Below are 12896 nucleotides of genomic sequence, written 5' to 3'. Positions count from 1 at the left end.
ACTAATTACTCGTAAAATATTTGAGCATCCTTAGTCAGACCAAAGAAAGTTGGCTGATATGGCCGGGAGCACGTTTACAAATGCGTTAAACATGACTTTTTATAGTTTTATTAACAGCTTGAGATGCTCAAGTCTTTTATTGAGAGGTATTGTTGCATAAAAACAATGGTTTGCTTTATTGCCCGGTGCAGAGCCACTCTCACTTCATTATTTGGATTTATGACACAGTCGGTGTAAAGTCATTGTCTTAATTACAGCAGTAATAAATCAAATAGTCTCACTGGAGCGAATGAGGTGAATAATGCAGCATGTCGCAAGCTGTTTGGAGGGGGACAGAGATTTGCCGTTTCGATCATTTTGTACAAAATATAAGCAGAGCCAATATTTTTTTTTGTTAACAAATGACTTTTTAATGAAAGCCCCTTGATAGAGCGGCACTTACTAGACACTGACAACATGCAGCTGTGAAATGAAGTAAAATGCCTTCAAATTTGCATAGATCTTTATTTTAGTAGAATCTATAATTGACATCAATTAAATAAAAAGAAGAAACCAAGAGCAAACAATCTTTAAATTACAAGAAAATTACACTGCACCATTCATATAGTACAAAAATAGGCCTTATTTAGAGTTTTGTCCCAGTTAAGCCAAGTCATTCGTGTAGAGTATTCACGGGTCACACATGTGCACAGGTACTGTGCAGCCAAGGGGCCGGGGACCTCGTTAGGAGGCCGACGGGGGTCAAGTGAGGCTGCCCCCGAAACTCATTTAATGTATACTGACCAAGCATATGCGCGCACACACATGCGCGCAGGACTGATTTCAGCCCTTAAGTTTAAGATGGGATACATTCTAGCGCTTTCCTTCACAGCAGCTCAACAATACACGGTGTCGTAACAGAGATGATGCATGATGAGCAAGCAAACACACACACAACCACACACACTAAATTGATGGGGGGGGGGATCGACAAGTGACAAAATATCTTAAGACGACACAGACAAAATGATTGTCTTTGGTTCTGCCAACATATTGCTCCTTTTAATTTGAATGGGACACGCCGGTCTCCTCAAACTCCGTTTGATTACAATCACAGAAGAGCCGTCCTTGTTTTCAATGTTTAGAGAGGACAACATAGCACATTAGGCCAAATACTCCAAGTCACTCGCATGGCTGCAAGCGTTTGAAAGGGCTTCACTTGAGAAAGTTCTAAACCTGAGCACTCGAAAGCACCCACTTGAGCAGGCAGGCAATGACTCAAAACAAACTCAACGTTGCACATTTTGCCTTTTGCACACGCTCCACCATTACTTCTAATAACAAAATCATTCCACATTGTGATTTCCAAAAGACCTAAAGCACGTTCTGAGAAGCGATTTTGTTGCCACATTATGTGGTGCTACGTTTTAAACGCTTCACATGATACCACAAATGGCAGTTTTGAATTAGTATCTTACTTAAAGCCTAAATGTCAGTAGGCACTAATGTAGATCCATGACCAGTCCTGTGCAGCCACATGAAGGGATAAACATCTCGGTAATCACATCTGCGTCTGCACATTACCCCAACAGAGGGCTTCTCGACACAAGTGGTTAGGTTTTCAATGGATTTATTTTCTTTGCTTGCCTCTTGTTCTCTAAGCAGGGAAATTGATTGTCGGCATCAGGACAAAAAGTCTTAACCTCAAGAGGAACCAGAGGGAGGATGGGAGTACAAAGATCGCAAACAACATCTATCTGGCAAATTCCATTTAACACGCGAGTAAATGCGGGCCAACGGGACCAAAAAGTCAATCCTTTGACCCGTCCCATTTCCCAAACCAGAATTTAAAGACCTGCCTGTGAATGCTGACGATATAGGTGATAAAACTGGCACAGCATCCTAAAAATCAAATGAAACGCCAATCCTACTTTATATTTCCAGAATATTTCCATCTTCATAAGCATTGGTTTGTGAAACCATACTGAGTGATGAGAGGTAGATATAAAGGGTGAGCAGCTGCGTTTTTGTTTGCATGTCATCATCATCATGACAACCTCTCTCGGCAGCGCTTGAGTGCCGGATCAATTCGTTGGGAGCTATTGAAGAGAGATGAATGGATTTAGATTTGCTCCGTATTCAATCGTGACATGTGTCGTTGAAATCCAGCATAGGAGAAACAAATACTAAAAACAACCTTCCCCAAAGGTATGACTTAAAAAAAAAAAAAAAAATCCCTTTCTGCAGCGTCAGTCAGAATACAACAGCATTGTTGAAGGGGCTCACAGAAGAGATCCACTTAAATTTAGACCTGATGCAGGGATGTTGATGATGTGCAGTTTCAACTCAGCTTGAGAGAGCAGGAATGTAAAACGGAGGAGAGAAATGCTCCCGCTGAAGGAAGACGTATATTTCTCTTTCACAATAAACGACACAAACAACTACATTAGTGTCATTGTTAATTTGAGGCATGGGCAATTTGTCTTTGTAGTGTTAATATGCCCGGACCGAGTGAACGTAGTGATGTGTTGGTAATGAGTCAAATCCCTCTGCAGATGAATCAAAAGTAATAGCTGCTGCAGGGTTGCTCAAGTACATTTTTTACTTGTACGCTTTTACGCGATATCTGCAAGGTTGGAAACAGGCTCGTCTACTTTCTCCAACTTAAATCTGACAGCTGCATGGCTCGCATTGCACATGAAAATCATTGATAGGTAAAAAAAAAAAAAGCATGGCATTTGCGATGTTGATACTTACGAGAATCAAATGGGACCAAATAGATTTGCTCACTTACACAATGCTATGAAAAAGACTAGAGTAACTGGTTTAAGATTGGCCTAACACTCACGTGCCGGACATGGACACTAGCACGCTCGAGTTCCTTACGTCAAAACAATCTCATCCGGCTACTGCACAGAGACTGATAGAAAAGGGAAGGAGGAAGAATAGAAAGGCGGTAATTGTCTTTTAGTGGAACAATAAGAGCTGGAGAAGAGGGTGGGACAGAAACACATTGCCAGTGATCCAAAGGAAGAGGCGGTGGAGAAAGACACAAGGTCAAATAGAAGTGAACACACCCGCTATCCTGAGCTCCAAGTGGGCAGCGACTTGCTGTCAGGTCTCTTACAGAGAAGCGGAGGATGTTGGGAACCCACTGAAATGGAGGGCCAAATCAGGACGAGAGATAAAACCAGAGAAGAGCATGAAAGAAAAAATACACCAGCCCTGAATTTTCCAATAATTGGTGGTGAGGATTAAAAAAAAAAAAAAAGAAAAAAAAGGCAGGTCAGAAAAGGAATGTATTAAAGAGCACTTTGTGTTTTGATAAAGGCAGTCCTCTCGTTTTGGACGTCAAATTCTTCGTTTTCCGAGTCCGTGTTGGCGCCGTCGTCCCCCCACACTGTCGGGATGCCACGGTACGACACCACCCTGTTCCCACCCAAGCTGAAGGTGCCCCCAAGGCCGCTGCCGGCTTCTAGAGACGGGAGCTTGATGACGGCGCCCGAGCGCAGCTGCAGCATGAGAAAGATACCGGCAAAGACGGCCATGATGGCCATGCAGCTGAGAATGGCTACAGTCATGGGCAATTGGGAGTTGCGCTGGGGCTGCAACCCAGCGTCCCCCTGGCCCACCATGAAGCCTCCAGGCGATTCGCGCATGAACTGGGTGTTGTGATCGCAGCTGCCGGTGATGGGATTCAACGATCTGTGAGGAGGACAGGACAGGCAGGCCTCACCGCTGAGCTTGCTACACGTCAAGCAGGGCGGCAGGCACGGCATGCAGGCCGGCAAGTAGGGCGGGGAAATGGAGTTCCCCACGGTGTAGTTGAGGGGAAGCGAACCCACAGCGTAGCCTGGTGGACATTCTTTCACACAACTTTGCTTATGGAGGTAGAAGCCGGGGTTACACTCTACAACACAGAAAAGCACAGGGAAAATAATATAAAACACCAAGCTCCTGAGAGACAAAAGAATTGTGTCAAAATGACACAGAAATATATTTAGGTTATTCACATTGACAGACAAAACAAAAAAACAACAGTTGATACCACTGCGATTCTTAGAGGCGCTCATGTGACCCTGTAGCTTTCATTTCCGTAATCAAACAACACCAACCACGATAGCGCCAAGTTGGAAAGCTTTATATTATCGGCATTGTGCACAAGGCCGAACCAATACCCTCAACTGTTGAGGTGAATTGAGGAGCTTCATTTAGACAAAAGTAGCACTTTTCCACCATCCCTACTCGTATCCTCTTGCATTGAGAGCATACTGTAACCTTCTCCGTCTGATGAAATATGGCATGAATGAACCATCTGGAGACTGCATGCACGTCTTAAGCAGTCAGCAGATGTGCAATGTGGAAGAGCTGGACAAGCCTTTAAACAACATATGCACAAGTCTCACAATGAACCTCAAGAGCTGTTACATGCTCAATATACTGCTAACTACTCTGTTGGCAATGTCACTTATGGTGTTCATTTAATGTAAGAATCAAATTAATTCCATGATGCTAAATTTGTGGTCCGTATTGCAGATCGACAATACGCATAACCATCTTTAAACTGCCTCTGTCAAAAGCTTTTAGCTTCCGCAGGCTAACTCGCTAGCATTTCGCCAGTGTCAAAACTATGCCAAATAAATCATGCGCAGTGGCAACTCTTGATGGCAGGAGCTTGAAGTCAACTCTAATATCTTAAAAGGCAATACCCGACGATAACACGAATACAACAATGACAATCAGGTGATCCCTCCCTGGCTACCTGTCAGTATGTCAATACCCATGTCTGCCTGTAGGGGCCAGACTGTCACTGTGTCAGTCGGTTTTCACTTGGACCTCGTCGTCTGTGTTGGGATTTGGATATGCTGTGACACAGCAATATGGACTTGATTAGAATAATTTGACGAATTACTTGAAGCGATCAGTAATAGTTTGCGGTTGAGGTTGTGACCTCTACATCTGCCCGGGGGGGCGTTGACCTGCTGTGGCTTAGTCTGTTCTCAGCCATGTCATGTACATAAATAATATTTTTATACAATAACTGCTTTTACACAAGGGATAGTAAGTGTGGGATGGCCCAACAATTGGGGTTTAGAGACTGTGATCAATGGGAAAGACTTGTGTCTTGTACTACCAGCTTAGTTTTCAATTATTTTTACAAGTATGAAAGGTGATAACAGTATTGATTAACTAACTGAAGAAAAGCAGGGAAGAGACAGCATCTTACCAAGGCATATCTGCCTGAGGTCCAACGTCTTACAGTTCCCATTTCCAGGCTGAGAATCTCCAGGGGGTGCGGTGCCATACAGCACCAGGATGAACTGGGTTAGGGTGCCTGAGAAGAAAAATAAGCCAGGAGATACTTTTTTTTATATATATATTTATATATAGCTTGCACGGGGAAAACAAAGTGTTCCTGAAAGAAGTAGGGCCGTCAGAGAGGCTCAAGCTCCCCAGCGTAAATTTTGTTCAAACATATTCTTTAGAAGACTCTCCAATTTTTGCCACAAAATGACACTTTGAAAAGAGCAGCGCTTTTAAGACAACCGGATGCCCCCTTCGTGTCTAATAAGATTAGTTGTGAGTGCAAAAGAAGTGTGTGTGAGGGAGGGGGGATCTTGAGAGGTTCATCTTGACTGAAAGTCTCCCGAGTGTGAATAGAGCTGACAGATTTCATTTTTTTTCTCTTTTCCATTATTTTCTTTTCAAGCTTACACTCTTAAGAGAAGGAATGAAGCAGCTACTTCACATCAAATTTGATCGTTTTTATTCCACTAATTGAATGCATCTAAAAAAAATCATGACTTTTAGTTTCAGGAATTAAATTTTAAGTTGTAATTGACTTATTCATACAGCATAACTGTAGATGATTGCATTACCATTAAGTTTTGATGAAAACAGAAATATGCCATCGCAAAGAGGCTTTACCATAGTCACTGGCGCCCGCTACATTCTCTATCTCCAGCGTCCACTTCCCAGAGGGGTTCTCGTCCCAAGAGTGGGTGGTCATGAAAGCCCAGTCATTAAAACCCTCTGATGAGTAGTCATGAGGCCTGCAGGAAATCATCATGGGCGTGTAAACAAGACTGAAGTGACCAGCTTGTGTGTACGTGCAGCTGCGTGTTTGTACCTGGGGTGGAGCAGCGTGGAGCGCGTGCCGGCAGGACTAATGAGGTGGATCGCCAGGTTGCCCCTTCGGTTGTACGACAGGGTGAGCCGAGCTTGGACGTGTTCCAGTGAGGTCACGTGACTGTCGCTCTCAAAGCAGGCGTCTATGCTCTTGTTAACTGATAAATGGCCGCCGATGTTTCTGTGAACATACGCATCATGTGATGTAGCTAAGAACACAGCGTGCCGTCAGAACCATTACACGGGATTCTCTCTAAGCTTGGGATCAGAATACTACTTAACTCCTCACCACTGTGATAGGGGCAAAGAGTCTGAAGCCTTGGAGAGGATTAAAGTTTCACCACCTGTAGCAACCATGTGCTGTCAAAAAACAATCTTCGTCTTCACACCCTTCCTTCCCATAGCTGCCTTAAAGTTTTTTTTGTGTCACGTTTGAATCAAATATGAAGAAATAACAGCTGACAAGGTGTGAGTATAAACTGTCAAGCTCTAGAGCACAGCGTTCCAAGTAAAGGTTTTTTTCCTTTGTTCATTAAGTAACTTGCATATATCTTCTACATGTCTAAGGAAGTCATATCAAAAGATGCAAAGGAGACAGTGATTACATGCTGATCATGTGGGACACTGTACAAATATTTTAACGTCATATCTTTAAACCTTTAAAACTATATGATGCTAATAGCACTATGTAGATGAAGATTATATCCCTCTCGAAATTGTATGGATTTTTTGTAGAAAACGATTCTAAAGGGGAGTGCATCTACCCACAAATGACGATTCAATACGGTTTTTGATTAAATTTGTTTCGATTCAATGGGATTAACATTTGATTCAAAATGATACCTTTGGGAAGGTATGATGCAATGACCTTTTGTTGTCATTGAATGAACTTGTCAGTACACTAAGTATGACATTTCCATTATGATATCTCTCCAACAAGAAATGATTCGATACGTATCGTGATATATCACCAAGTGAAATGATTCGATTCGTTTCGATTCAATGCAGCACATCTTTGAATCAAAATACAATTTTCCATCTTAAATGGGGTTACACCTTTTATAGCCTATTTTATTGTCACATTTTAATAGCACTGATTACGTATGTTAAGAATACTGCATACTAAAAATGGCCAGATGTACACATTCATTTTCATTTTGACTGCGACCGAGAAAGACTGAATCCCTAATCACTCCCTTGGTTTTTTGTCTGTCTGAATGAGGTTAACTGCTAACTTTTGAATGACTGTCCTGATTGCTGCTCCTGCTCCCAGATGCTCAAACAGTCTGCTCGAAACAGCCTAAAGCTGAGGATGCTCACACCCACACAACAAGTGCATAATGACTGGTTGAGGACAGTCTGCTTACAATACCGGATATAAAACAGCCATGGGAGAAAAAAAAAATACATATCAGTTTTGTTTTTGTCCTCTCAGTGGACCTTTTCATAATTTGCTTTGGAAACTTTAGTTGAAAGGCACTGCTGTGGTAGACAAAAACAACCACTGGTATGTTTATCTGCCTTTCGATTCAAAGCAACAGTGTGCAAAAGATGCTGAGAGACAGAATAAAGGAAAAATGATTCAATATCCTTTCTGCCGCTGTGGTATGCAGGTTGGATATAGAAACTTCGGGCACAAAATAGTTGAATATGGAGAGGATTATCACTGGCTATGAAATACAGTGAGCAGTGTGTGTTGCACAAACTTTGGCTCGGAGAGCATGGTGATCACACATTTTCGTTGTGGCCCCACACTGGTCCATGTCTTCGCCAGAGCCACGATTGCACTGGCATCAAGTAGGCCGTATCCGTATGAGTGGCTGACTGCAGGAAATGAGATAGAAGAGAGGAGACATGACAGCTGTCCTTCTGAATGAAACATCCGCAACCTAAGTGTCGGAACACATGCCACTTCAAGAAATATATTTTGTTCAGAACCAAAGCCCTGCTTTTCTAATTTCAATTTAACTTCAGACGTGACGATAGCTACAGAGGAAGTGAACTTGAGTTGTGTACCTTTGCGTCCAACCCCATTGGTATTCCAGTCACTGGTGGCCAGGTGGGCAGGGTGAGAGGTTCGCACAACCAGATGTTGCATGTCCCTCCAGGTCAAATTTTTACTGGAACAAAATCCAAATATAAGCACACATTCACACATGCATAGTAACTTTGACATTCTCAAGTCAGATTCAAGCCAGATAAATGCAGATGCAACATTGTGAACAACTACTATCTGCAATGATAAGAAAATCTGCATCTATTTCAATGTGCTTCATTGCATCAAAATGGCTTCTTAAGCAGAAAAAACTGCTAAGTGTACAGTGTATATTTAGATCAGTAGACATGAGGACATTTTTAGAGCATGAATCTTAGGACAAAGCTGAGGGCGACGTGAGATTTTAAAAATCGACTGATTAGCACTTACTTTGCCTCAAGGGCTAGAGCGATGATCCCGGCAGCCAGTGGGGCGGAGGCAGATGTCCCTGTGTGGGAGTCTGTGCATTTAGCCTTAAGGTCTGTCGTGATCTGATAAGGAAAAAATAATTACATTATCTAATTGAGCCCGCTCGAGCCGAGAGGGTAAACGTTTCGGACATTTCAATTGCCTCTTATTATCTTATTATCATGTAAATGTATCTGCTGGAAGGGAACGCAGTTGAAATGTTAAACATATGGCAAATGGTGAGCAACAAGTGCTAAATATGGATTCCTTGTCCAGCAGGGGAGTTAGATGGTGAAATAAAAGAACAAGCGCTGAACCCTTTTCCTCAACCTTGACTCAGGAGGTGTCTTTTTTAGATTTATGACCAACAGCAGAGAGCTGTAGTTGCACATGGCAGCTCCTGTTCGGGGACTTAAAATATGTGCAGTGATATGAAGCAAGAAGCAAGCAATCTTTGAAAAAAATGCAGGTCAGGAAACTACATAGAGGGAAGCTCCAAGCCAATCATGCACACCAAGTGATGCGGTCCAACTCAACTGAACTGAACAAGTGCGATAAAAATACAGTCGGTGGTGACTCACGCTTGTATGCACACAATCGCTGCAAGAGTAAAGACTCCCCAAATTGCGAGGCAATCTTAAGTTTTACACTAGCAACCCATTACACAAGTACAACAAAAATGCAAAGACAGAATTTACATGTCTAAGTGTTGATGCGACTGGAGTAGACCAAAATTATTCTCGATTTGTGACATGAAAGTTAAAGCAGCAGCTTTCTAGGAGGACTTCCAGCAACTTATTATTCATAATCATTTTAGTGGGCCAAAAGTGAATTAATGAATATCGTGGGCCAAAAGTGGATTAATTGATGTAAAAAAAGAAAGAAGAGGAACGGTCAGGAAGAAAATCAGGGGGTTATGAAGCTGCAGACCCCAGACCAAGTTAATCAATAACCAATTATTGCGCACGAACTATACTTGGGTAATCATGTACTTTTTGCTGGTCCTTGAACAGTTTGCCAGTCATGCCATCATCATCAAGTGTTTCAACAGACCAGCTCGTGGCTTATGGTTGTGTTTTAAAGTTCCCCATTGTGCATTTCAAAAAGACATCCCGAACAGTCGTTTAAATGTCGAATAGCACAATGAGTGTACGCTTAATGGGAAAAAATGGATGGGTTCAACACTTTTTTGCATTTAGTCTCATATTGGCAAACTTGACACCACAGCTGTTGCTGCTTCAAAGGGTCTTTGCTGATGTTTCTTCTGCAGAAACACATGCCACCATTTATAATGACTGAGTGAATGTTTCAATTTCAGCCATTTGAAACCAGAGGTGGGGGGCAGCATGTTTTTCTGGATGAAAAAAAAGAATTTAACAATGGATGGGAAAACCTGTAATTTGATTTACCTAGACTTCGGAAGCCAAGAGCTTATTAGTGGAAAAAAAAAAAAGAGTCTATGAAAGGTGGCGCAAAGAGGCAGAACTTACAATTTGCTTCTCGTTGAGGTTGCCCGAGCTGTAGGTGGTTGCGAGGGTTGAAGAGCAAGCCTCGCTGTACCAGGGGACAAAGCCATTTTGGGTCGAGCTGCTGATGGAGAGGGTGTAGATGCTGTTGGTGTAGCCATCACAGTTACAACTGTCCTTATCCCTCCCACCGTTGCCGGAGGCCCACACGAAGATCGAGCCCAAACCTCCACGACCCTGAAGGTTGTAAAAGACATTTATAGTGAAACTTGCAGAAATCCCACAAAATCATTGCCTATTTCAAATGAAAAGGTCAAGGAGGCCCCTTTGAAAATCAAAAGCGGGTAAATATCAGATGACAGACCAGTCGCTGCAGTAGACCATGCAAGCGCTCAGTGCTTGAAGTGTAGTAAATCATCTTTATAGTATTGAGTGGCACCATTTCTGTGCATCGATCCAACCGGTACATGTGCCACCCGCTGCCAGCCGACAGCGCAGCAATCATCAAAGTAGTCTGTGTCAGCAGTCCCAAATCAGTTTTATGGCACATGCCACGAATCCCACAGTTCATAACGAGTCTGTGTGCTCCTGCTTAGATGCATTTATGCATGGCTTGCGTATGTGGAATCCGTTGGCTTATCAATCTCTTTTTACATGACACGGTCCAATGCAGTAAAACAAGAGGGTATATCAAGTACAGGCCTGTTTACAAGGCATGTAAGACCAACTGCAAATCAAGTCTTCTTGATTTGTTGCTTCTTATGAGAAGACTAAAATTACAACAACACTGTATATCCGTTTGATCATATCCATGTTTAACAGCATTTGTTTTTAAAGATACCTCTCCTTTTTTTTTTTCTTCAAACTGTTTTTCTAATCATTGACATTCTTATAGCACTTTGGCTAGATAATTTGGGTTGGGAATGAATCGGCAGGATGCCCTTTTTTCCAGACAGTCCACCTTTGTTTGACTTTGAGTAAGCAAAATGATAGGAACAGACATTAAATTCATTTAAAGTGAATCACATTTAATATTTAGTAACTCACAATAACGGCACCGACAGAAACAAAAGAATTAACCTAGCTGTTCCAAAACCTTTGCAGGGGAAATAGCCAATCAATATATAAAGCCTACAGAACACTTGGTTCTGAAATGCTGAGGTGTTTCTCCAAACTGTTTGTTCTTCAAAGCCTCTGAGATTGGTAGCTGACGCAAAGATTGACAGAGACATTTGTACATTGTTGCCAGTTACCAGTTGAGTGAGCGTGCAGTAATGACAAATTGGGCAAACTCCTGTCATAGTTAAGACTGGTCACAATATTATACATCAAACAGTGGGGAAAAAAATTTGATTTTGATGAAAAGTCTATCTGCATTCGCTGTAAATTCTGGGGTTGAACTTTGATCATTGAGTTTAAAATAAACTTTCATGCAACATTTCCTCATCAAATCAAATTTAATTTCCTTCAGCTCAGATATAATTTTCATTATTCTCCTGACCGGTGGCTTTCAGAGCGCATTTCTCTTCCGTTCATAATTGTCAGGGTCAAATACAGCTTTGTTCCTTCCACTTTTGTGCCCTCATGCTTGAATGGTTCAATTACTGACTGTTGAAAGGAAGCCACACACACAGAAGCAGTAAATTTCTCTCATGCAAATGACAACCTCCGCACTCACTCACTCACCCACCCACATATACACACACCTCAGTAACTCCACGCAGAAAGGCCTCTTTGGCAAGTTTGGCAGGCCCATCCACAGTTTTGCCATCATCTTCTGGGCCCCAGCTGGCGCTGTAGATGTCAATGTGTTGGGGGTTCAGGCCCAGAGACTGGGCCTCCACCATGTCTGTCACCTCACCATCCAGCATGCGCACGCCTGCATTATTGGCGAAATAGAAAATAGGCTTATTTTGTAACTTTATTATTAACTTTTGTTAAAATGCCAAGTTTTTATGTTATAAAAGAATGAGACAATAGTTTCAAAATTTTGTCCGCTGCTAATGTGATGTATAAACTAAACAACTCAATAGACTTCGAGAGGCTAAGCAGAAAAAAATGGGACAGTCAATTCATTAAACATAGCATGGAACAGAGTGAGGATCATCATCAAGTGGAGAAAATAAGGCTCCTCAGTGCACGTCACAATTGGTAAGATGGCAAGACCCAAAAAGTAAGCTGGGCAAGACCCAAAAAATCCAAACTTGGCTACATTTAGCAAAAAATACCCTTGACATGTCCCACATGCAGGTGGGAAAATATGTTATAATCCAATGAAACTATGCTGAAAATGTTTGCCCGTAATTGAAGAAAGTATGTTTGGCCCAAACACAACATTGCTCACTGCCTAGTCAACGTGGAAGGAATTATGAACAAGTCCAAGTACCAGTTCCTGTTTGGATATAACCTTCATGCTTCTGCAAAACAATGTCTGGGAAAGCCTACAAGAACATCTGAACTTCATTCAGAGGGACTTTTAAATTGGTAGCAGTGGTGTCCCTACTCCATCTTGAATATGATTAGATGATTCTGAAAACAGTCCCTTGCACTGATTTAGCACATTCTCAGCTGTTTAATTATTATTGCGGAGAAAAAATTCAAACGAGTTGCACGGGTTGGAACATTAACGGTGAAAAATATTTATAGATTAATCGTCTTGGTTCCGTTTTTATATTACAAAACCCTGACATTGGAATACGGATGTGCAGACTTTATATCCACTTTATGTAGCATCTAAGGTTGATGGTAAGCTCCTTTTTACTGCAGCCGTGGTTTCATTTTGCGTCTTTAGTTTCAATGTGCGGCCCAACGACTCCATCGTGCTTCCCATTTTAGGGGAGATGTAACTCACAGGCACACAGTGATACTACTGTGCTGTT

At 42.1% G+C, this 12896-nt stretch overlaps 1 protein-coding gene across 3 annotated transcripts in view; it reads right to left on the bottom strand.

Moving 5' to 3' along the window:
- Positions 1-484: 484 nt before the first annotated feature.
- Positions 485-12896, bottom strand: part of furina (furin (paired basic amino acid cleaving enzyme) a) — a 43927-nt gene continuing 31515 nt past the window's right edge. For all 3 annotated transcript variants that reach the window (XM_088372168.1, XM_088372169.1, XM_088372170.1), the window contains exons 8-16: positions 11724-11896; positions 10042-10254; positions 8534-8634; positions 8125-8228; positions 7815-7932; positions 6110-6289; positions 5908-6032; positions 5207-5314; positions 485-3889 (exon numbers count right to left, since the gene is read on the bottom strand). In XM_088372168.1, coding sequence (XP_088228294.1) covers positions 3282-3889; positions 5207-5314; positions 5908-6032; positions 6110-6289; positions 7815-7932; positions 8125-8228; positions 8534-8634; positions 10042-10254; positions 11724-11896 — 1730 coding nt within the window. In that variant the 3' untranslated portion in view covers positions 485-3281. The remainder of the gene's footprint in view (positions 3890-5206; positions 5315-5907; positions 6033-6109; positions 6290-7814; positions 7933-8124; positions 8229-8533; positions 8635-10041; positions 10255-11723; positions 11897-12896) is intronic.

This window comes from Syngnathus floridae, chromosome 3, assembly GCF_059516105.1.
Source record: "Syngnathus floridae isolate MCC-2025c chromosome 3, RoL_Sflo_1.0, whole genome shotgun sequence".
Lineage (NCBI taxonomy): Eukaryota > Metazoa > Chordata > Actinopteri > Syngnathiformes > Syngnathidae > Syngnathus > Syngnathus floridae.
The sequence above is the reverse complement of the archived record's forward strand: the minus strand, read 5'-3'. Positions and strand labels throughout refer to the sequence as shown.